This window comes from Aedes aegypti, chromosome 3, assembly GCF_002204515.2.
Source record: "Aedes aegypti strain LVP_AGWG chromosome 3, AaegL5.0 Primary Assembly, whole genome shotgun sequence".
Classification (NCBI taxonomy): Eukaryota; Metazoa; Arthropoda; class Insecta; order Diptera; family Culicidae; genus Aedes; species Aedes aegypti.
In genome coordinates, this window is record NC_035109.1 from 346323998 (window position 1) to 346350470 (window position 26473).

At 36.5% G+C, this 26473-nt stretch overlaps 2 protein-coding genes across 7 annotated transcripts in view; one reads left to right on the forward strand and one right to left on the reverse strand.

Moving 5' to 3' along the window:
* Window positions 1-7100, forward strand: part of LOC5566044 (uncharacterized protein DDB_G0271670) — a 201655-nt gene extending 194555 nt beyond the window's left edge. For all 6 annotated transcript variants that reach the window (XM_021855762.1, XM_021855763.1, XM_021855765.1 and 3 more), the window contains one exon: window positions 810-7100. In XM_021855762.1, coding sequence (XP_021711454.1) covers window positions 810-1361 — 552 coding nt within the window. In that variant the 3' untranslated portion in view covers window positions 1362-7100. The remainder of the gene's footprint in view (window positions 1-809) is intronic.
* Window positions 7101-8287: 1187 nt separating this feature from the next.
* Window positions 8288-24947, reverse strand: LOC5566045 (WW domain-binding protein 4). Its single transcript, XM_001650370.2, has 4 exons — window positions 24751-24947; window positions 24610-24682; window positions 23731-24542; window positions 8288-8534 (listed from the first exon to the last, which is right to left on the reverse strand). Coding segments are annotated over exons 1-4 (1092 nt in total). The 5' UTR covers window positions 24753-24947; the 3' UTR covers window positions 8288-8329.
* Window positions 24948-26473: the final 1526 nt, after the last annotated feature.

A 26473-nucleotide genomic window follows, 5' to 3' on the forward strand; every position in this document is an offset into this window, starting at 1 on the left:
GCGCTACCAGCTCAGCACCTGTCATTTGTTCAAATCTTTTTTCGTTCACAATAACGCTCTTCCTTACAAGTTTACCTACTGGCTTATCCAGTGCAGGTGTTAGTGATGTACCAGCTCTCTAACATTCCTCCTCATTATACAATCTCTCCACCAAACGACCTGCCAGCCAGCTCCTTCTGACACCGAATTCCTCATATCTGCTGAACTCCTACTAGCCTCGAACGCCTCCTGACCTTTTGCATCTTTCACCAAGCTCCATCTGCCTACCAAGCTCCTTTTAACACCATTAAGCTGGTTCTTCGATAAGCCTGCAACGGCATCCAACTTCAACCACACCACATGTTGGCCGCCGACTTCTTATCTATAGACTACACCTTAGCTCCCAGGCTTTACTGCTGTTCTACATACGCATATTTGTCCCGCGGTCCATAAGGTTTACATAGAACATGGGATAAGTAGGCGTAGAAGGGCAGTATACTTCCTCTTCAAAATTCTGCCTTCTCGTCCAGATTCTGTGATCTTGTGGTTCTCCTTCAAATCAACCTCAACATCTGCTCCAGGTCGTCTTGTGTTTCAGGTACGGCAATTTAACATACCCTTCTTGTACTACCCATGAATGTCTCATATGCGACTCCTTATCTGACCAATGCCAACTGTTTCTGCTCAACTATACTCAGATGATCTTATGGGCACAAGCATCTACGCGAAAGTTTGTTTAAAGTGCAATGTGTTACAACTTTCTTGATTTCCTTCGTAATAAGTGTTCCATCAGCAAGCATTAAGTTTACCTCAATCTTCTTCATATGCAGGTGTCCCCACTCAAGTCGCTCCTCCGCGAGGATCTCAAACGGCGAATCTCAGCCCGGGCCACGAGCCGTGCCAACCGCAACGGGTTGCTTACCTCACCGAACCCGGCCAGCAGTCCGATCCCGAACAGCTGCAACAACGCTACCTCCTCACCGGCCCCGGAGTGTGGCACTTCGTCGAGCAGCTCCAGCAGCAGCAGTAGTAGCAGCAGCAGCAGTAGCAGCAGTGGCATCGGCACCAGCGTCAACGGTACCTCCAGCAGCAGCAGCTGCAGTATCAGCAACAGCGCTACGGCCGTCGCAGTGGCAACTACCTCAAACGGGACGATCACGTCCACAGGGCCGGAAACCGACATGCTCCTGTCCGGGGGACCCAAGTCCAAACGACATCTGCAGTGTCTCTTCTGCGGCATCGAGTTCCCCGACCAGACGCTGTACTTCCTCCACAAGGGCTGCCACAGCGAGAGCAACCCGTGGAAGTGCAATATCTGCGGTGAACAGATGTGCAACGTCTACGAGTTCAACTCCCATCTGCTCAGCAAGAGCCATCAATGATGTTAGGCGAGGGAAAGGGAAACATTTTGCTGGTAATGTTTCTCTTTTTCTGATCGCTTAACTCCTTCAGAAATCAAACACACTCAACAAAAAAATCCATGCAAAATGAGAAGAACACTCACACACCAAGAACCGAACAAACGAACAATAGCGATTTTCTCACACTTTTCTATATGGGTTGGACTGAATCTCTTTTCTCCTCACCCGGAAGCGAATATTCTTTTTTGTGTTTAGAGTACAATACAGATGATTCTTTCAGTTTCCTTAACCAAATCAACAGTGGTGAACAGACTCAAGACAGGGATTAACACAGTGATGTAAAGTAGTCGTAACTGACTTTAAAGTGTTTGTTAGGATTCACCTCATTTCCGGACGTTTATGCTTCTAACGGACTATGTTGCTTCAAAAATCTTTTATCAATCAGCTTTGCTTTACTCTCCTATCCTAAAAGAAAATCACGCAAAACCTTCGAGGAGAAAAGGTAAAATCTATTAAAATACAAAACAACAGAGATAAAAGTATATTTATTGTCCGTCCAATAGAGTTAAATCATGAAGAAATCGAGAGAGAGAGCAAGAAAACGTAGAAGCAAAACACACTCACAAGAAACACAACAAATAGCCAAAGGTAGAAACAAAAAAAAGTAACGAAAGATTGAACAAATCAAAATGGCGGGAGATGAAAAGAGGTAGCGTTTGCTCGCGGCCGGTTACGCGTGAACGGTTTCCGCCCTTGTGCACCACATTTGGCTTTGCCTCCCTGTTGGCCATTTGGCCCCTTTGTGAAGAGTGCGGCGTGTGTTAGTATCGCGAGGATCGGCACAATTAAAAGAAGAAGAAAATCAACGACCAAAAAACGGAGATCATAAAGTATCTCAAATAGACGTCTGTTCAGGAATTGTAATTTTGTTCATAGATTAGATCTTGATAGTTAAAACTAAACTTGTAGGGATGGTTGACAGTAAATATATACAAACACAAACACATAAAACTTACAACAGCAACAAAAGTAACACACAAACACTGTAGCAATAACGAATGGCCGGTAGGAAAGCAATACCAGCGGGCCGAAATGTGGATGACAACGAATAACTGGAAAAAAGGAGGGAACCAAGCGAATGATGATGGGCAAATGTGTTGAAGGATTAGACCGAGGTTTAGACACAAGGATTATTTGATATTTCTTAAAAAATTTGGTCTTCAAAAGAAATCTAAGGGTCGATTTCTTCACCCTTGCTTAGACCTTAAACCTAATTTAACTATATGGGTAAGCGTGGTTTACGGCTTAAGCGAAGGTGAAGAAATCGGCCCTAAGTAAAATAATGAATGTAGTATTTTTAAATACAGATTTTAACGAGTCATTATGACCGCACCACGCGAACTCTTTTTTGGTGGGGACCAAACTAGCTGACATTTGGCTTATGTCGTCTGAGAGCTGATCGATTCTATATAGATTCGTTGTCAAGCATTCAGTTTACTTATTTGACCTTTACCAGAAAGTGAGTACGCTTGTGGTAGTCATTAGCGATCGTTGAAAAGCTGGATAATCTGCAGTCTCCAGAGCTGATAGTCATTGTTGAGATATTATTTACAATCGGTCTTTGAGATTCTGTGAATATCTTGAAAATGGAATTTTCAACAACATATAACAACATATAACAAACCAGATTTTCTGGTAGGAATCAAACCAACTGACGTTTGTGTTTGGTTTGCACTATGTGTTACATCGATTTATATGTGCTTTTAGTTAGATCCTCTCCTGACAATGTGTAAGCTTTTCTATAGAATCGTTTTATCTTGTTATTGATTGCACCAAAATGCAAATCAGCAACCATAACTGAAAAATGTTAAAAGTAATATATGCACAAGTATTTTTCCCTCCCTGCGTTCCGTAATCAGTTTTCATTTGGAAAACGATTTTCGTAACGTTGATAACGCTTGCTGTACGAAGTAAACTGAACTGTTACTTTGCCTTGCGATAAGGCATCAAATAAAAATAGATTAGCTTTCTATTCTTCAGGACTTCATGAAAGATATTTCCAGAAGCAGGTGGAAACGATAGGAGGTATTTCCCTGATTGGACGCCATTTATCAAGTTTACTCATGACTAATGTTTTCAAGTAACTCTGTTAAATTCGCCGCTTGTCACAGCATTTCTAATTCATAAAAGAGTAGAAGAAGTTTATGACACTAAAAAACTTTTCTACTAACATCTAGGGCACCTACTCAAATTTGGCGCCAAGACCAAAAAGTAGGAAGTATCAATCCCAGAATCAAAACCCATTCCCTTAGAACACGCATTGATGCTCATCACCGTCCGCTTGGATCGCCTTGAATTTCCAGTTTTCGCCCCCGGAGACGGTTTACGTGACTGTACCGCGTGCGCGTGACATTTTTCTGTTCATAACTAGGATAAGAAGTAGGTTTTAAGTTGTTTTTTTTTGCTTTTGATTTGCGTTTTTTTTTTCTGTACAGAACCCCAATAAATTAAGGAGTCGAATTCTGATGGTGCAACGATAGATGGGATTTGAAGGTTGTAATACAATCACTGGACAGTCATGCCAAGTGACAACCCGACAGAATCCATGTTCATTAAGTTTGATAGATTTTCGCGTTTTTTTTTCTTTTGTTAGATTGTGTACAGTTTATAGGTTGAAGATTTTTGTTTTTAGTTGAAAGAGTTACATTTGCATAGACTTTGTTTTGTTAGGTTAAAGTTTTCGTCGTAAAAGTTTATTGGACAAAAAACAGAGTAAGGCGAAATGGAACTAATGAAACCATTACAAGGATATAGCTATATTTATACAAATCTTCTTGTTATTGTTATTGAGAGGAATCATGGATTGATTATTACATCTTAAATAGAAACGAAGCTTGAAGACAGCTGCCAGTTGACAGAAGCAAAGGGGATGTTATATTCTTTATTCTGGTTAGGATTAGGATCCTTTAACTTTGTAGCCGTATGAGTAGACACAGACAGGACAAGAAATGGTACTTAAATATTTCGAAAACCTACGGAAAACCAATAGTTCAAATAGTGAAAACAATATATCAAAAAGCACCACCACCACCAACAATGCCCACTGCATAGAGTTGACTATAGAAAAAGCCTCACTAACACTTCCACATCAATGAATATTTGCTGGACCAAACGTTGCTCATAATCACCGTTTCACTGTACCAAAAATCAAAAAACAAAACAAATAGCCTAACTTAGAAATCCTATTTACTTTACAAAACTTTAACTCAAGTCATTGAAACGGGATAAGCAGTTTTAGGAAACAAGTTTTACCACACAACCACAAACATACCCCCTTCCATTCGGAAACGATCCAACACAAACACTACGAAATCGATGGTACCTAAATCGCAGAGAAACAAGTCAAAAATGTTCAAAACAAATGAACTAAATTTTATATAGATGTTTCTTTTACTCAAAGAGATGATAATCGAAGCAAAATTTTAGAAAGTAACATTATTTCATTCAATTTCGAGAATTTCAAAAACTTGTTCAAAATTCACTTTTAACACAAAATTAATCAAAATCAAATATTCAAAATTTTCATAGTATGAGAACTAACATAAAGCATAAAGTTTACTCTTTCTCTTAAAGCTTTCTAGCTATTGTATGAAACGTTCGTTAAACGAATGAAATGTGAAATAAATTTCGATTCTGCACAAAAATATGATCTAATCAAGCTACAGGCGAAACACACTAAAAATTTACACGGCTAAGCAAAAATCTATTGGCATCTCTATTAGGAAAATTACTATCGTTTCCATTCTAGTTCTCTCATCAGAAGAAAAGATTGGTGAAATGTGTAAATATTGTTCCCTAACAAAGAAACAAAAACCGGATAGCAGCTAAAATTTCCCCAGGAAACACAAAAACCCCCTTTAGAATGATGTTACAAAGAACGGTGCCTTCCCTGATGCGGATGAAAAATGAAACGAGAGAAATGAGAAGATGGCAAGAATACAATTCAAGGGCATACGTGAAACAAGTGCAAGTCTCGTCACCTGCTTCGCTTCTTGGGCAGGAGGAATCGACAAGGACATACAGTTGAACACAAATACACACAGAAACACACAAAGTAGTAGAGTCAGGAAACCAAAAAGAAGATAACAAAACGCAAGAGTCGGATGGAACCGGGTTCAAGACATAAACCAAGAATGATCGACAGGATAGTTCATAGGAAATAGGAAGCAACCAAGCACTAGAGAGCAGTTAAGCAGATTAGCGGGAAAACTAGCAAAGCAAACATAAAACAGTAGATAGACACAAATATATTTTCAAATAAAGAAGTTAAAACAAAGTGCAAGCAAAAAAAAATGAAGCAAATTTTTAAAACAAGGGGAAATAGTGAAATAAAATAGCTTACACACCGTAAACAAGAAAACCCAACATTAAAGCAACAGGCCTTATAACCTAGTGGAAACAGGAACGCGAGAGGGATGGCAAAAGAAGCGAAGAAGCAGATAAACGGAGACAAAGCGGAAGGAAACCAAAACAAGCAAAAAAAAGTTTCAGAAGAAAACAAAACTGAAAGATAAGATAATTATAGGACAAGCAGAGTTAGATTTTTTTTATATTGACGTAGCATGCAAAGAGAACTTATAAATTAAAAACAAAGTAAGCGATAATTATTATTATACAAAGAATTAGAGAAAAAGGAAGTTTAAACATATTGAACAAAAAGTAGTTTTATCGACTTGTAAGCTAACGTTTAAATTAAACCACAACCACACATCTTACTCTTGCTGCAAGAAGAGAGAGGGTAAATGCGAGAGAATGAATGCAAGCGAGCGAAAGAGAGTGAGTGAGCGAGAAAGTTGAAAAGAGAAACATGTTAAAAGATTATGTTAAGCTGCAGGCAAACAAAATACACTGAGAAAGAATTGCGATTTATTAAAACATTCCGTCTACATGTGATTTTTAGAACTATAGTTGGATTGAACAAAGCAAAACAAAAAAAAAGTACTGCGACGAAAGAGTAACGCAAGCACACAGTTATAGCAGTAAGCGATTATTAGTGAAATTGAAAACGTTTTTTTTTTCGTGTCTGACGGTCGTTATATATGTATAAACATAGGTTGTATTTTTTGCGTCTGCTAGAGGTTTATTTTTTGGCAAAAAGTTATTTTCTCTTACACCCAAACAGCCCCCACAGAAAGATATTTTAAGTGCGTTCTAGCGGTTAAGTGTTATCCAGTAGTAAATGGATGTGACTCCACTTTGTTTTTGATTTTTAACAGAATCGAGTTCGGTTTCGTACAGCCCTCCGTAGAAATAGTTAATTAGTAGAAAGATAAATAAAAAATAAAACACGAAACAAGGGACGACAGTAGAAGAAATCGATACCAAGCAAGTATGTACTTTCCCAAGCAAGGCTCATTCGTCTGATTGTTTGTTGATTCAAGTCGTGAAAAGAAAACTGCAACAGAAGCGCTCTTATTAATCTAAATTAGTTAGCAAAAATGTATTATTGTACGTAATTAGTTCTAAATTTTGTTTGTTTTCGGATTTTGTTAGCGTCTAGTTATTTTTTTTTTTGGCAAAAGTAAATGAAACGTTTTGATATTCTTTGTTATATACTCATTTGGAAAGCTGAAAATACTAAAAAAAAATCACATTACATGAACAAAATTTTTCACGGTCATCTTTACGTGGTCGACTTATGATTAAACTAAATGCTAAGAAATGTAAGACAAAAAAACACACAACACATTCAAAATTTGACAAAGCAAATCTATTTCAATTCATTCGAAAAAAATAAAACTAAAACAAAAGTAAGGCACGCACTAAAAGTTCAGCAACATAAGCGAAATGAAAGAGAAAGAGAGAGAGAGAACGAGAGAATGAAATTCAGAGGAAAGATTACAAACAAAAAAATGCATACATATTACTACTATAAACGATGGTGATGGTTCAAATTATGAATTAAAACGAATTATTAAAAGAAACTCAAAAAACAAAATTTAAGAACATTACAATTATATTGACTTATTAAATATTATATTAAAGATATTTTCAAAAATTCTACACGGTTGCGGGTTTGATTCTGCAGAATTGAAAGAAAACTTCCCATGTCTGAAAAGGTATCAATGAGCTTGTTGCGAGAAACTGGCAACCAGAGCAGAGACATTCTAGCCTACTACAAAAAACCTATTCACAAATTCCATATTTTTCTTGGTATAAGGCAACCTGAAAAACTTCAGCAAAACCTCATCAAAGGATTTTTCAAGAAATTTGTCAAGCACAACGCCTAGCCCAACCCTGGGAGGGAGGCACCGATACGACACACGAAATATGACACAAAGGTATTTCAAACTGCAAGAAAACCCCAACTTGCCAACGACAATCAAGGCAGACTTGATGAAAATCACTAGTTTTCGTTTGTTGTGTACCTTCGATCTTTCTGGACAAACATGGAAAAAGGGCCAAAGTTTACTTTATATTCAATCAGAATAAAAGGTGCTATCGTGACATTACTTTTGAATAAGCATGAATAGCTTTTCAATCGATTTTATGTCACATGTGATAAAATGCTAAAATATGTTTTGATCAATTACGCGCTTTTATCATGTTTGTCCATTGTTTAAGATCTGGGCTCACAGTGACAGTTCGTGACAGCAGAATCTCGGCTCACTTTGACGTACATAAATTTCGTATCGGTTTCTCCCTCCCAGGCCCAACCTATTACTCAAGGATATCTCAAGATATCTATCAGTAATTTTATGAAGCTTTAGTTTTCAATACATAATAATAATAACATGTTTTTAGTTGGGGATATGCTAAAATGTTATCAAAACCAGAGTTTTCTCAGTGGAAACTTTGTTGAGAACGGAAGAGATCCATTAAAAAAGCTTAATACTTCACGGTTCACGTAGGGACCCCTGTGATATAATAAACTCATGAAGAGCATGTGTACTTACATTATCGTCATTTTATTCACTACATTCAGCACATCAATCCACATCCAGTCGCTGCCTGGCATTGCGGTTCACTTTCCGCTTCTTGAAGAACGTGTCGTTGAGGGCGCTCTTCTCATCGCCCGGAATGTGGCTGACAGTTTTCTCCTTGAACTTGCGCTCCGGAACATCCGGTACCACACTCGGAACGTACAATGGCTCTGGAACTGCCGGAAGTTCCAAGTCAACTGGTTGCTCTTCCCTGAAAAAGTGATGGATTGAATTAGGCGCAATTTAAGCTAAGAAATTTACATTACAGGGCTGGCAGCGACTACGTGTCTTAAAACAGGGACTGTAGAGTCTTCATGTTTGAAAAACGAGACCAAACAGGATCCAAATATAGATCATTTAGGAACCAGCACATAAGGGCTTATATGAGATTTTTCAGAAAATCCGGTCAGACTCTATGGATATTTGTTTAATTGTAATTATGTACAGTTAACTCTCCCTTACTCGATATTCCGTATCTCGATATCGAGTTAGAGAACCATAGTAAAAGTTGGTATTCATGGCTACCTCGATGGTCCCTTAGATCGCAGTTACACTGGTATAATGTTGTGTAACTCGATACCTCTCTAACTCGATGGTCCCTTCAATATCGAGTAAGGAAGAGTTGACTGTATTATTCGTGACATTACAAAAAGTATTGCTGTATGCATTTTCTAAAGATATATTACATCAGAAACTAATTCAGATGTTTTGGTAAAGATTTCTTCAGATATAACTCAAAAGATTTATTGATTGCTTTTTTTTTTGTTAGGATTTGAACCACTGCGACCATTGAGTTGATCTATTGTGGTATACCCAGGCTTGATAGAAACTCCTCTGCGATGCAAAGAGGAGGCGATTTTGCCGTTTTTCTGAGGAGAAAAAAATAAACTCAAAATTTTCAACACAGATCCTCAAGCGATTCGAGTGAGAGTGCAGAAAAATGCGAGGATTTTTTCAGACACTCTCTCTCTCTCTCGTTGCGATGCTCACCATCACTCACACTTCAAACGAACTCTCGAGTCTGCCGCCCGAACAGACAGTCCTCGGGGAGTTGTGAGAGCACCCTTTTTTGATGGAATTTAACTCGGTTTTTTTTTGTGCTGCATCTTCCTCGCTCATTTTTCGTTGCCTCGCTGCTTAGCATTTTTTGGCTCCCTCGCAAAGAGGCACTGGCAGCACGCTGCTCTAGAGTATGTCACCGAACTCTGATGATGTTGAGGAGAATTATCAAGCCTGGGTATACCCCTGTTTATTTTTTGCATATTTTCAGGACGACAAGTTACTATTATGAGTAATTGCCGTTGACTGATAGTGCGACGTACCCCAATCTGGTATGATTCTTAAAATGAATTCAACTACCTTATTGGGATTTCCTTGCCAAATTTCAACAGGACTCAGTATGCCCTTGTTGAAATACTGTCTTCTTTGCTCAAATAATGCTGAGCAGTCACAAAGCAAGTGTTGAGAGGTCTCTATCTCACAGTCGCAAAACCGACAGATATCAGTTGGACTTCGACCTATCTTCTTTAAATGATATCTAGCTGGACAATGTCCTGTAAGTAGTCCAATAACTATACAGAAAGATTTTTTATTTAAGTTTAGAAGTTTTTCTGTAATTTGTTTATTTGGAGTTATAAACAGTTTAGACTGACTTGATTTATTTGTACCAATCCAGTTCGACTGTATCATATTACGCTCCCATTTTTTTTATTTCCATTTGTATTACACATTTTGAAACACTACAAAAGGGTTCTGGTCCTAAAAACTGAGTGTTAGATCCTCGTCTAGCCAGAAAATCAGCTTTCTCATTTTTTTTCGATTCCACAATGGCCTGGTACTCAGTACAGGGAGACCTGGTTTTTCATAGCCAGTTGCTTCAATACTTGTATGCACTCCCAAACCAGTTTTGATTGGCATGTATAGGATTTTAATGCGTTCAGAGCCGGCTGGCTGTCTGAAAATACGCAAATCCTTGCATGTCTATACTTTCTTCTAAGACTTCTATATGTCACACTCTAAGATGGCGTATATTTCTGCAAGGAAAACAGTTGTCCATCGTCCCATTGGTATTGAAACATTAACTCCTGGGCCTGTTATTCCAGCCCCTGTATTATCACTTATTTTAGAACCATCGGTGTAGAACATAATCGATCCTGGTGAAATACTAGGCCCACCCGATTCCCACATTTGGCGGTCTGATTCAACCACCTTATATGGTATATCTAGTTTTAGGGCTTTTTCCATCCAGTCTTCGTTCATGATTGATTGCTTAGCAACCTGCTTATGGAAATCCTTCATGAGTTTCGTTCAAGAACCTAACTTGGATTTTTTGAATTTTAACTCCATAAAAACGGTAGGGCGCGGCAGGATGAGCACCCCAAGGATAGACCTATTTTTGCAGAATGTGACTATTATTTTTTTATTTTATTTTATATATTTATTTAAAATGGCCGACAACCGTTTATACAACATGTTTTCTATCATCCACAAACATTGCAGGGTCAAAAAAATTAAAATTTAATTGAATAAAATGACTAAACACAAAAGATGTTTTTCAGTTGGCTTAAATACGCTGCGGAGCAAATTAACATTTTTCTAACAATCAATGGGTTCTCATTAATACGTATTGTATATTCTGCTTCTAACTATACATTTTAAATTTTGTTTGAGCAGAAAATTATTGAATTATTTTACAATTGGGAGATATAAATGCATTACCTATTTTATTTTACTAGATATGGAAGGAAACGTTAAGAAACGACTGTATACCGGCTAAAATAAATGTTTTGAATACAAGATGAACTTCCACGGTGTCAAAATTTCGGTTATTATTATTCGATTATCGAATTAGTAAAAACTCTGTGTAAATCGCACTTATTCTGTGAGTTACCGGACGAGTTGGCCATTGGCTGTGCGCGGATCGATGGAAACGGATCTGACAGTCATATCCCGCGATGCAGCAAACTATTGGCAATTGGGAAGATGAGAAGTTTTTCTGATTTTTTTTTCTGTCTTTTTTCAATTTGCTTCCGTTTCGGAAAAAAACTCTAAAAACACTTGAAAATTTTAATATTTTCGGCAGCAAAATAAAAAAATGGAAGCGAATACCACATGTCAATAATAAATGTTAGCAGAAACTTGAAATTTATTTAGGAGCCTTTTAGAAAACCATGTTTTTTGCGTGTTAACTAACCATATGCAGGGTGGCCAGTGAAAAGTCAATATCAAATTCCCGGTTTTCTCCAGGTTTTTTCCCGGTATTTCAAAAATATTCCCGGTTCAATTATACGCTACTTTTTACCATTTCAAACGACTTCAAGTAGGTACGAGTTTTTGGCAGCAAAGCATTTCTATTAGCGTTCTATGGATTTTTTTTTGCGGAGCTCTATAATTTTGTGGGCCCAACCTTTTCTGCTAAATTCCAGTCTGAACTTGAACGATATTTAACGCCAATCTTAGAATGAATCATAGTTTTAATTGTGAACGGACACAGTCTTGGTAGACTTTAAAGCAATTTTATCAATTGTCATACATTTCCCGATCAAAAGGCAATAGCAATTCTATAACATCAGAAGAAAATAGTAAGCCTGCAACAAAAATGTTTTTAAAAAGTTAGGTAAACTTTCCCATAAATTGATTTCGAAAATTTTTTGAAATAATATTATCATAAGAATGCCAAAAACATACCTTAAGCAATAAAAAAATAGAAGTATTAAATGGAGGGATTTTTAGCTAAGATTCATAGAAAGTTGAAAATGTAATTAATAAGAGCATCACGATTTGCAAGCTTGCTTAGAGAAATGCAGTTGATGGCATCCAAATATTGTAATTTGTAACATGAAATACTTTAAGAAACGTTATGAAAAAAAAACATTATGCGCAAGATTTTTCAACATTGAAAGGATTTATCTTTTTATCTAATTAATTAGAGAAAGTCGTCGTTTATACTTTTTTCAGAATATTGATCAAATCAGTTCAAATTGACAATATTTGTAGCAAGATTCTGTTCCCATATACTATCTCTTGACTTTATTGACAAGCTTGAGATTCGAATGTTTAAGCTATAGTAAAAACTCACTAAATAATTTTATAGGGATTGTGTTGGTTGGAATAATATCTGATATGTGCAATTTTCCCGGTGGTCATTGAAATTCCCGTATATTTCCAGGTTTTCTCCCGGTGATTTTAAATTCCCGGATTTTTCCCGGTTTTCCCGATTTCCCGGTGCGCTGGTCACCCTGCATATGGGACATTATGAGTCACCTAATTCAATCGTATTTATTTTATTCAAAACAAGAGAATAACGAATGATAAACAATACAATATTGGAAAGGAAATTTTATTTTGGTTCTGCTTGAAATTATTAATTCTAGCTAACTTATGATATGAAACACATAGTAAACAGACCACTTGGTTCAACATATTTTATAGGAAAGTATTCCGCTGGTAATGGTGCACCAAGAGTATCCTCCCAAAGTTTGAAATGATTCGGAAGAAGTTTGACTGTGCACATTCCATTTGAAGTTTATATGGAGACTACTATGGGAAATGCCAACCTTTTGAGTTCAGCCCTCTATCTCTTCGTCATAATATTTTATGGAAAAGTGAACAAACTCTTCTCCTGTCAAATCTTCCTAGCTACAACATTGCCGAAGACCACATTTCGATTAGAGGTCAGGATAAATTGTTATTCATCATCATAAAGTGGGTTTGCCTGCAGCATGTTCGGCAGGCAACAGTGGTGCTCCTGGTGGGAAGAATAGATCCCAGTAATCCAGGCCACTATGCTCTACAGCAAAAAAGCAGTGTTGCTCTTATTTTTCATTATAATTGACACCATTTAAGCACAGGGGAGTAAAAACTTCAAAATTTGCATCAATCCAATGACTATGCAGTAAAAAAATAATCAAGTACAGTCAACTTTCGCTCGTTGCACTAAACCTGTAGCCCACTTAGTGAAAGACTTTCACTAATCGGGCTGAGTTTCAAGCTGTCAAATAACATAGAACAAAAGAAAAACAGAGCTACCAACATTGATAAATTGCGTCTTATGTAAGAAAATGACGTTCGCCTTCGTTTTAGGTGGGTCATAGCCCAATTAACGGGAGCCCAATTAAAACGAAGCCCACTTAAAGACAGTGCAACGAACGAAATTCGACTGTATACCTAAGCAATTTATTTTTATGTTCAAAACACCAATTGTTTGGCTTAAATCTAAGTGGCTCATTTTGCACCGCCTTTTCACTTTTTAAATAGTATTCCATTTTCAAATAATTTTATTTACGAACAAACCTAACTTCGCGCACGAATTGTTCAGTATTATCGGAAGTTCCAGTGGATGGGTAAAATCAACCACAATAATGAATACACAGTCAACTCTTCATAACTCGATATTGAAGGGACTATCAAGTTAAGGAAGTATCAAGTTGCAGAACACAAAACCAGTGCAAATGCGATCCAACTAATAGTTTAATTATTGGTATCCGGTTATGCTGCAGTGAAATCAAAGTGGTGAATTTTCTGGATCTTTTGAACTTTATAAATCTTATTTTTACTATTTCAAGAATAACAGGTGAATGAAAATGAAAAATTAGGAATTTATATAAAAATTGAAAAGCAGGAAGCGAATCAAAAAGTTTATCAATGGGCGTAGTTTTACACAATTGATTTAAAAGCCAGTAATTAACGCAAGATAATTGAACATTTGAATTATAACAGGGTGTCTACTGGTTTACCAAAATGAAATTCCCTGATATTTCCAGGTTTTTCCAGGTTTTACAAAATAATTCCAGATTCAAGAAGTATTCTAATTTTATATGGCTAAAACAAAATAATGACAAATTGTTAAGTGTTTTTGATTTAATAGCAATTTATACACTACTAAGAATTTTTTAAACGCATGCTAAAGCAAATGAATTTTATTTGCCAATGATGGAGTCTTTTATTGCGTTTGTAAGAAAGTTCGTCGTGAACTGAACGGAAAGCACAACAGTGTGCTTCTGTTTTTTTTTCGTACTGCGTTCTCGTGCAATAAAAGATTATGCACTATTCATTTCCATGGGCCATTTGGATATCAAGAACAGCTTCATTGACGCAAAAGTAAAACTTTATTTGGATTCATAACAATATGTTAAAATAAAAACTACACGCAGAGAATTAACAGCTATTTAAAACAATAATAAATTTTGTTGCGTACTATCAACTTTTACAATTTGTTGTAAATTGAAAAATGCGTTAAGGCGGCAATTATTTTTGTCAAAACAAAACACAAATATTGTTGAATTAACTAAGAACAATTTTTATTGGTCATTTTTTGAAACGACAATTAAAACGTTATTTCAAATAAAAGTTTTATTTGTATGAATTTTATACATTATTGATTCTAATTATTATGCGTATCGACCCGCCATTTTGTTTCTTATTGCAACCGGTGAAAAAAAAAGTATGACGCGGAGAAAACTTTCGTTTGGGAAGTGCAGATTGTCGATTTTTTAAAACAGTTTTGAAATATTCGAGACCATAATAGAAGCTGTTTTTGGTAAGTTGATCTTGCTTTCTAGACTTTTCATTCCATTCAAATATTTTCTATTATTGTAGTCGATCATTAGTCGGAAGGAAATCGAGCAGATGGTATCGAGCCGTCGTTTTGTCGCGGAACGTACAAAATTCATGCTCCAATTCAGCGTCGGGATATGGCGCAGGTATTTACTATCATTCTTTTTAATTTACATTACAATTATGAAAAAATAAATAAATTGTTGTTCATTTCAAAAAAAGAAAAAAAAATAGATTGAATGGGAAAGGGAGCAACAAATAGTGTTGTTGTTTCAAATAAAAACATTACTAGATCAAAAAAACAGTGTCATTTTGTTTTGACAATAAAACGTTTTATTCGAATGTAAAAATATGGTTTTTTCAAAAGAAAAAATATTAAGATCAAAAATTAATTTTGTTGAACCGAGTCGAACCCATATATTTTTGAATCAAATTAAGAGTAGTTATTAAAACAATGAAAGGCTATTATAAGCCGGCAAATAATACAGATATATTGTTGTAATGATACAGAATATATTTGACATAACAATTATTTTCTCTGCGTGTTTTCGCAACTAAGCATACAGTTCTGATTTGCAAATTCTTAAAAATATCTCAAATTAATTGAATCGTGTTAATGGTTTTTACAAAAGTCATCTGCTCAAATATATTCCCATCTAAATTAACACAAATAATCCGTAAGACTTTTGGAACCCCGGATAACACAGCGCAACAAAAATGACATTTTTGTGTGTTTCTAGGATCAAGTTATGTGTCTCTAGTAGATTTGGGGTTGCTGAATCTAATGCCGTTCTCAGAAATGTTCCAGCACGTCTGGATTTTTAGCTACAGGTCGCAATGTTGTTTAAAACACGGGTTTAATTGATGTTTACATGGAATTTAAAATATAATTTATCAAAATTGTTCGTGATATAATCAAGCATGCAAAATAGGCCTTTCACTTTCATTTTACATATAATGTGGTTGAAATCGCACGATTCAATTTCGAATAAATCGATTTTTTCAATATATTAACAGTCTCCATACATAACTCTTCGTTTCTTTTATATGGCAAAATACAACACTTTTCTAAATTATCAAAAAATAAATTTTGAGAGTCAAAAACATTATGAACTTTGTTGATAAGTATTGTTATACACATGAAGTATGAGTTTTAAGGCAAATTAGGCAAATAAATTACCTTACAAGTTGGCTGAAATAGGCAAATTTAGTATTTTTAACATTAACTATATCAAAACCTAAACGTGCTGTGATGTTTCTTAAAACGGCAATGGATTCAGTAGCCCTTAATTGAGCAAATGGCGGTATTTTAGTGCTAGAGACTAAACCGTGTTCCGCAGTGTAACAGAAACATAGATCATCAAGCCCCCGGTTAATCGCGCCTGACCTGTATAACATTTAAAAGTGGCAATTAAGAAAATGAATTGTTACATTTCATTCGAAAATGTTAAAGTGTTCTAAATTAACCCTCTCTTTCCCATGTTATCTCCAGAGCTTTTTCTGAAATCAAATATTTTTCAATAATTTTAAAAATTGTGCATGGAGCAGTTTTGGTAGCGACTGAATGTCTTAAGCTAGGAAATTCAAAAAACTCCTTCCTGAAAAAAAAACTACCAACCAAACGGTAATCAAAACATAAAACGAGTCCTAACAATAACCAGGAGAAAAAAGTTTGATACGACCAGACATTTCTTAGAGAATATTTCTAAAACTTGTTTTGGAAATTTCTCGTGACATAACGACAAATAATTTCTCCAGGTTTGATGAATGGATAAATAACTAACTTTATTTGAGAGAATTTGTTTTTTCTTCGGAAGTTCATTGAGTGATTATTTCCGATGAAACCACTTCAAGAATTTCCATAAGGAATTTGTCAAAAAAAAGTTTTGGATATCTCAAAATAAAACAAGAGGTTTTTCAAAAATTTACCACAAACAATACCTCAGGGAATGCAACAGGAACACCTTCAAATATTATTTTTCCTCTTTTTCCAGGAAATCCCTTAGTCCTCCAGGGTTTTATCCGGTTATTTTTCCATCGGTTTTTCTAGAACATCCTCCAACACTCCAGTTTAAAACATGTTGAAATATTCAACCAGAAACAACTCTAGATGTGTCCAAGGATTACCCAGGATTTTGTACAAAATTGTTCATCAGAATTTCTTTAAGACTTTAACTATAAATTTATCTAAGGATACCTTCAGGATACTCCAGAGATTGCTCCTAAGATGTCTTTGGAAAGTCATTCAGTAATTCTAAAAGATTTCTCAAGGAAATTTTCAATTTAAAGAAAATTTCATGTATTTCTCCAAGAAAATGTGAATGACATTTTCCAGAAAGCTAAGAATTCGTTGATAAAAAATCACCCTTGATGAATAAGGATTTCTAGAATAAGTTGCTCTGAAGAAATTTAACAAGATTTTCTATAATAAATCTTCGAGCTGTTCAGTAGAATACCTATAAGTAGATGAAAAAACCGAATTTAGTACTAAACCATTTAATTCCACTAGAGCTTGTATCCTTTGACAGATACGCGTATTTCGACCTCAACTGTAAGGCCGTCTTCAGTGTCGTGTACTAGACTCGACCTCTAGATTTTCTAGATTATCGCTAAGATAATTGAAAAAAAAAATCAATTGAATCTCTGGTTAATATCCCACAAGATTTTGTGAAGGAACTCCTGGAAAACATAGAACGAAATCCCAAAACAATGTGCAGGAATGATCTGAGGATTTCTTGAAAAAGAGTTGTAGTGTTAACTCGTATGGAACTATAAATGAACTTTTGAATATTCCATGGGAATTTTTTGAGTAATTCATTGAAAAATAATCGGAAGAACTCAAGTAATCCTTGAATGAAATACTGAATAAATTCCTAGAAAAATTCTAAAAAACTCAATAATGAAACACAGGTTGAATTGAAGGTATTATTTTAAATGTTTTAAGTAGATTCAATCGAATAATTCGAATAAATTTTGAAGCAATTCTTTGGAATAATCGTAGTTGAAATGGCTTAGAAATTCTTGTTGGCTTTCTTGGCCAATAACTCTGGAATCAACCTATGCGGATTTTATTGAAAAAAAAATCTGTGGAAATCTTTGGAATATCTCTTAGAGTAAAGACTAGAGAATGCGGTTGAAAAGTTAGTGAAAAAATATCTGGAGATGTTTTTAAGAAATATGATAAGAAATTTTGCATAATTATCTGCAAGCAATGCAAGGGAAAAAGAGACTTTTGGAGACCATTTTGGTTAAAATAGAGAATTCAGAGACCTTTCATCAAAATAAGGGACCTTTTAGTCTAAAAATAAAGACTAATTCTCTGCTACCGACCTTAGATATGTTAATCCTTGACTGATTAAATATAAAGATATTGAAAACGTCAATTTGATATTTCCAAAATTTTCTTACTCGAAAGGATCCTCACTGAACAGCTGAAATAGTGTTTCGATAGCGGCGCAGCCGAATTTTTTTCGATTGAAGAGAATTTTTATGCAAATTATAATTATGGTTGCTCTGGGTTTTGACGCAAAAATCCTTTGTCGTGAAGATATTCTACCATGAATTACTGCCTCAAAATAATTTCCCTGATTGTGATCGAAATTCCCTGATAATTCCAGGTTTTTTCCAGGTTGAATAAAATTCCCTGATAATTCCAGGTTTTCCAGGTTTTTCCAGGTAGTAGACACCCTGTATAAATTACTAACCAGTTGATCATCATCGATCACAATTATCGATTATCCTCATTTGGAAATATATGTCGGAAAATTTTCTTGATGAGAAACAATAATTAAAAACAATGGATTTCCTGGCAAGTTTATGAATATGATAGTAGAGTGGTTAAGAAAGTCGTTTTTGCTCCAAACCGCTCATTCGATTTTGGATCAAACTCTGAGTGTCTTCTCAAAATTTGAGCGCAGTCGCATGAAAACTGAGACTGCACAAGCTCATTAAAATTTATATGGGAATTACTATGGGAAAAGCATACAATTCATTCAATCAGCTATAGCTTTTGCCCAAGTGCTCTAATGAATTAGAGCTACGTTTCTTTTCTGGATTTGCAAGTCAAGGATATTTTTAACGAATACTTGGAATACGTTTTACTCATTGATAATACTTGGTCCAATCTATCAGAAGAACATTTTCATAGCATATTAAGCACTTCACTACTACATTTGCTAGTTTAATCAACTTCTGGTACACTTATGATAAGATGTAGATCACACCCCTCTGTATAGTGTATTGAGCAAAAGTTTGGGATCACTAGAACTTACTCAAAACAATTTCATACCAATAATGTTCGCCTCATTATTTACTCTCCCCTAGGACTTGTAATCTTGACGCGATGGGTGGGCTTATCCCATTAGCATTTATATGGGAACCAAAGACATGTCCAGTCGCAGTGGTATCACATCAGGATATTTTCGTTCAACCATCTGACATAGACGCATCAATCTTACGAATGTTATCCAACGGTTATCCTGGTACCAGGCATTGGGGCTACAGGAACCGTAGTCATGCTTCAAATTAGGTGTATAATACAAATTGACTAAGCATAACGTTTTAGGAGAATGACTAATAGAGTAGTTAAAAAAATCGTGTTTGCTCCACACCGCTCATTCAATTTTAGATCAAATTCTGAGTATCCTCCCAAAATTTGAGCTCATTTGAATGAAACTGCACAAGCCTATTATAGTTTATATGAAAATTATTATTGGAAAACCGTGCAATTCATTCAATCGGTCCTAGTTTTTGCATATGTGCTCATGAGAGTTAGAGTTACGCTGATACTGTTAGATACATTCATCAGCTACATCATTGCTAAAGACTGTTTTCAAATCGGACATCTCAGTAATCAGTTATTGATTTATAGTTTTCTATCCAATTGCAAATTTGTTTTCTGAGCAGGCAACATTGCTGCATCTGGCCCAAAAAATAACACACATACATCTAGGCTGCTATGTTTTACTGCACATATATCCAGTGGTGCCTGCAGAGCAATTATCATAGCCAAATTTTTAGAATTCATACAAAAATCAATAACTAATTACTGAGGTGTCCGATTTGAAAATGGTCTTCGGCAAAGTTGTAGCTGTATATATCTCGCAGTATCAACGTAACGCTAATCCCCGAGAGCACATGAGAAAACACTACGACCGATTGGATGAATTGCTTACTTTTCCCATAATATTTCCCACATAAACTTTAATGGGCTTGTGCTGTCTCAGTTATCATCATAATGAGCCCAAATTTTGGGAGGACACTCAGAATTTAACCTAGAATCGAATGAGCGGTGTGGAGCAAAAACGATTTTTTTAAAACCACCCTTATGACTAATAATTCACCTAGTAGAATATAACGCACTTTTCTTTTGTTATATTTCATACTTTAGATCTATAATAAAACCACATTCATAATATTTGTTCATCATAGCTTTTTACAGCTTCATTATCGCAAATTTTTACCAACAGCTTGGTAATAGGCGCGACTAAGCAATCGAAACAAAAATCCAGACAAATAGAAACAAATAAAAGTAGGGCATTATAATAATGTATATCATGTAATTTGGCGGAAATCTTGCCTTGTTTCAATGGTAAGTAACAAAAACGAAAAGGTAGACATCAAGTAATAGACAGATAAATACAACAAAGAACCAGCCATCATACTAAAAACGGAGGAATCCACGAACTGACGAAGGAGACTGATATTTCAGAAGAGTAGTATTACTACATACAGTAATCGAACAGAGAAATTCAAGACTAACAATTCAAAAGGCCTCATCTCCAAAAAGTAAACAAAGAGAAAAATGCAATCGTGTTTTGTCAAACAATAAATCAAATTTAAATTATGAATTTAAGCATTGTATGTTATTTTATCGTCCTGAAAGTCGATGGATAAACTGATTTATAGCTATGAGTATTCATTACTATCATTTAAGCAAAAAAATCTGCTAAAAAAAACGAGTCAAAGGAAATCAGGCTTTTATTTCACCAAAAGCTGTAGAGCCCTTTTGATTTGTGCCCATAGACGCCGGCCGACGCTGATGAGGCCTGTGAGTTGACGCCTTTGTTTACTCTAAAATGTGTTGAGGCCTTCTAGTTGTGGCTTGTTTTTTCTCATCATCTTCAGATGTGGCCTTTTGAAAATCATTCAAAAATGATGATGAAATAAGAAAATTGAAGTGTAGAATAGTGTTAAGTGGTGAAGTAAAGTACATGGAGATCCTTACAGCAAGAGAAGATTCGTGCGGTCGATTAAATATGTGATTGGTTGGATCCTTCGTCATCCATGAACATTATGTATGTGCTACGCGAGTTTGTCGTCGAGAAAATGTATAGAAATATTGGTTCAATGGATCATTAAAATAACCAAAACGGCCGCTATGGAAAGCATAGATAGCGGCACCGTAGCCTTGTGTGTTTGACGGTAGGTATAACGGTGTTGTATTAAGGAACAAAAGATTTCATTCCGTGTGAGTAACATGTAAAAAAAAATCTCTATGAAAATGTTCCAAATTAGGTCAAATAGTTACAAACGTTAGCTTGATTGGTGTGAAGAAAAAGAAAAAAACGATTTTCCCTTGTACTTGAAACTTGGATCTTCTGATCCTGGCTGTGACGTGTAAGAAAACAGTGTCAATGTAGAAAAAATGTATAGTAGACAGTTTCACAAAAATAAAAATTTCTGGGATTCAACCAGTCACCCCCAAGTCCTAGTTGCAATACTAAACAAACTACCAGACAAATTTTCATCCAATTTGGAGAAGATTAGGAGGTGCCTCAAGTCGAATTTGTGTTTTTTGGCTATTTTTCACATTCAAAAAATTCTAACAAGAATTTGGAAAAATGAAATCGGTAGTCGAGAAGCTTGACTTCGGGGCTATATCACATATGTAATTGCTTGGCATCAAATGAGAATGTTGTTTGAAAAACGACTGCGTTGATGACATTTGCTAGATGTTTTCTTCAATCATCATCCATCATTGAAAAAGCAAAGCTACTATGTTCAATTTTGTAACATGTCAGCATTTGCTTTATTTGGCAGAAGCTCTAAATGCAGGAGAATGATGAATGTCGTATTTCCGACGATTTTTTACAATTTATCTGTAATTCGCATACAAAAATGATGTGCTACAATAATGTTCAGAAATGACAAAGGAATGATACTACGATTGAACTTTTATGATTAGGCATGAGGTTTAGAATCTCGTAGAACAAAAACTGTAGAGAAATGTATATTTTACAGGTACTTAAATGAACAGAAATCAATTTTATGAGGTCAAAACCTTCTCTAATCGGCATACAATGTTCTCAAAAGTTGTAAAGTACTAATAATACGTTCAACTAGTGGTATTCATTCTGATTTTCATTTTTCCAAATTTTTGTTAGAATTTTTTGAATGTGAAAAATAGTCAAAAATCACAAATTCGACTTGAGGCACCTCCTAATCTTCTCCAAATTGGATGAAAATTTGAAGTTGGAATTTCCAATGAAATTTCTGAAATTATTTCTAGCAAAACTAGTACTTGCTTTTGAAGTCTTGGACGAGTTTCTGACAAACTCTTTGAATTTTTTTGGTTGCTATTCCTAACTGTTACTGGCTTATCTTCCGGAGGAATAGGCAAGTTTAGGATTCCTTCTATAGTCGTAGATTACTGCAGAAAGTTCACTAGTAATTTATTCAACAGGTCTGTCAGATATTGGTTCTGGTTCTTGCCAAAATGTATTAAAATATTTCGGAAAGAAAATTCATGCCAAAGTTACTTTCTAAGTTTGACCTGAATCTTCTCCAGAACTATTTCCAGAGAATTTTTACAAGTTGCCGTTGGAAATGTCTACGGATTATTCCCCTGAATTCTCCCATAAAGTTAACCAGGAGTCCCTATATATTGAGTCAAGAACTTGACACCTTGATTTCAATATCACACTATAGTTGTCTATAACTAATATCTATTTCTTTCTTTTTGTGCCTTGAATATCATTATCATCACATCACGCAAAAAAGTGACATTTTTTCTGAAAAAGTGACTTTAGTGACTTTTTGATGGAAATAGTGACTTTTTAGTGACCACGACCAGATTGAAAAAAGTGACCAAGCCACTAAAAGCTCACTTGCTGCCAGCCCATAACTTATGATCTCGCCCTCAGGGATGGTACACAAATTATGTCACACTAAATTTCGACTTTTTGACCCCCTTCTCTTCCTTTGTCACGTTTTTTGTATGAGTCCTTCGAAAATTTTGTAAGGCTTGTCACGCTTGGCTTGACCCCTCGTGACGTGATTTGTGCATGACCCCTAAAAGCCATTGGTAGCCAACTTTGCTGGTTGTTGTTTCTGAGGAAACGCATGGATTTACACGTTATTTAAAAATGCTATGAGAAGAAGATCAGTTTTTGAGAGTTTTTATCTTGGTCATTTCATTTGTTCAAAAACAACGAGCTACAGTCGAAAACCAGTAGCTTTTAAGGCGCGATCATAAGTTATGCGAGATATGATTTTTCGTAGTATTCATATATTTCCCACAAAACCAAGATAAAAAGCTTTCAGATGACGTAGAGATAATGCCACAATCTTTTTTTTTTTATACGAATATTTGCTCTTAGCTGTGCGACTATCGATACGTCGACCCTATCGTTTCCAAAATTAGTGGCTTTAGTGATAATTTTCGAGAAAAAGCGAATAGTGACTTTTTAGTGACCAGGTCGATAGTAGTGACTAAGTCTAGAGACTGCTACCAGCCCTGCTTTCGCGGCATTATTAGTATAAATCCGAGATTTTCATGACGGTCTTTCGTTCATTCAAGAATATTGCGTCTGACGGCACAAAGGAGGCGCAATTAAAGCTAAGAAACTAACCTGTGCTCAACCGTTTGCCACCTTCCGTAAGGTCCTGCGGTCGCCTCGAGAGCTGCTTCCTCTTCCCGTTTTTGTCTTTTGGGATCTGCAATCGTTTCAATTTCTTTCTTCACCCGTCGATTATGTTCGTACATTTTTGCCATCTGTTCCCGCTTCAATTTGGCCGCAATTTCCTGGGCGTTCTCCACCTCGTACTTCACTTCCTTCTTGATTGCTTCCTCTTGCTTCTGTAGAACTACCATCGAGATCTTCTCATATTCTTCCTTCTTCATGAAACCCTCCTTCGGGGGTTCCCAAACGGATTCGTTGGTTTTGACGTGCCAATAGTAAGTGTATCCTTCTTCGGTCAACGCCTCAACCCAAAGCGATCCGTGGCCCATTTGACTGATCTCTTCCAGGCGTTTCTTTTTGGCCGCTTCCGCAATGGCAGCAGCAGTTGCTTTACTTGGCGGAGGGCCCTCTTCGTCGCTGAAATCACCCGGAATATAAAACGGATCCGCTTCACGGCCTATTTTCTTTTTTGGCGCTCTCGGGCCAACACTAGGCCCCGCAGCGGGGTCAGCATCTGCCACGGCAGCGGCCGCCGCAGCAGCTTCGGCTTTTTGCTGTTCGGCCAAAGCCCGGGAACTGATATCTGCCCCAGCGCTTATGTCCTGCATGTATGCCTTCATAGCGGCATCATTCATCTTTCGCATTTCGGCATCCACTTTGTTTTGCTCCTTCTGGGCCTTGTAGCTGTTCCGACTGATATCCGTGATCCGTTTCTGAACATTCTGCTTGTGGCGACGACCGCTCTCGTGGAATTGAATACTCTGCAGAAATGGGAAATGATTTTAGAGTCCTGGTGATAACAAGTAAATGATTGAAAGAAGTACTCACCGGTTTGTTATCCGCAATCCAACATTGACAAAAATCGCAATATTTGCGGTCATTGGACTTCCAATAGTCTGCCCTGTAATGAATTTGGAATAAAGACCATATAAATTATTGTGCACATAGTATTCTTAAAGAATTACTTACATTTTTTCAGCTAAAATATACGTTGCAAGCTTAAAATAATGGAAGAGCTACTAAAATTGCTGATAAAATTTAGGAGAGAAATTAGCTGTGTTCAATGACTTTGATCGAACTTGCTCGGGGTTGGTTGTACTAGCTCGTATTTTTTGTCAACAAATAACTGTCAAAGCTACTTCGAGTAACTCCTAGCTGCTTTCTCAATGAACGCTCTTTTTACTCTTTTTACTAATTTACCGGAATTCCACGTGAAAAATAAATTCGCGCACTTAACAATCCGTATCGCTTCGAAATTTTGCTTTTTTTCTCAATGTTTACGTTTTTAAACGTCAAAAACACGAGTTACTGCGAGCTGGTTGAACTAGCTCGGACTCTAGCTTCCAACCTGTTTCGAGCGACTCGGAGTTGGTTGGACTCGGCTCAATGAACACAAACCCGAGCGACTCGAAGTAGGTTGGAGTGGCTCAATGAACACCAAAAGCTGACTCGCAAGTGGTTGCAACCAAGTTCGAGCAGCTCGTTGAACACAGCTATTGAAACGTTTGGAAAACAACAAACTAAACTGTCAAAATTCACAAACAAAAACCCGGCACTGAATTTCATAACATCAGTGATACACGGATTAATATCTCGCCGAAAGAGAACTTGCCGAAATACGTTACGTTAAGATTTCTCGCATAATTTCTGATCTCGCCCTAAAAGCCATTGATAATCATGTATGTAGCTTGTTGTTACTGCACAAACGAATGAATTTACAAGTCATTGAACAATGCTACGATGAAAAGAAGATGCTCCTCTATCGTCCAGTGGTGATAGTTTGTATTTTAGGCCCTTTCCTTAGCTTAATAACAACGAGCTACACACTCGGTTACCAATGGCTTTTAGGGCGAGATCAGAAATTATGCGAGATTTGTACAAATATTGACGTCTTTGAATTGGGGGAGGGGAGAAGGGGTTTTGAACTGGTTGCTTTCCAACTAGAAAACTCTACCCCTCAGTTGAAACAACTGACAGCTGGTGAAAATGCCCCAGTCTCACGCAGGGTGGTGGCATGAGCCAGTAGGTTAATCCATGAGACAGCTGCGACAAGCTGGTTTTTTTGACGTAGGACTACGTCTTTGTTTTCTATATTGGGGTGCACTTTAAAAGTACGGAAAATGAGACATGTAACGAAATTAGGGGAGATTTTGAACGTTAATAACTCAGTTGTTTATGAACCAATTATTACGATTTTAGTATCATTCGATCAGAAATGTATCTACGCATCGTTAGTAATATATCCGATAAGTGAATTTTGTTGTTTAACTATTGAAAATTTGATAAATGTTGACCCATTTCTTATCCAACCAATCACGTTCAAGCACTTTTCGACGGTGTCGCTTCCCACTATAAAAGCAAACGGGTCCCTGCTTCTTCCCTCAGTCTTCTTTTTGCGGTCGGACTGTGAACACGATTGGGCGAGTCATTCTCACTTTGCTTTTGCACCCGCGTCACAGTCTAATTTGTGTCGTCGGAAGAGGAAGACGCAAGATTGATTTGCGGCGGCGATGACGATGGCTTGGGCGCTTCTCTGAGCGGCAAACTACTGCTGCTCGGAGAAGCGTCCAAGCCATCGTCGTCGCCGCCGCAAATTTATCCGCGCTCCCAGATTTCGAACCGTGATAAATTCAGCATCGGCGGTCAAGAAGCAAGCCCGATAGGAACCAGATACCAGAAGCCCCCAGAGTTG

Coding starts and splice junctions, on each gene's coding strand:
- LOC5566045 (XM_001650370.2), bottom strand. Junction 24,543..24,609: donor GGATTGCGGATAACAAACCG/GTGAGTACTTCT, acceptor CCATTTCTGCAG/AGTATTCAATTCCACGAGAG. Junction 8,535..23,730: donor TGGCAAACGGTTGAGCACAG/GTTAGTTTCTTA, acceptor TCACTTTTTCAG/GGAAGAGCAACCAGTTGACT.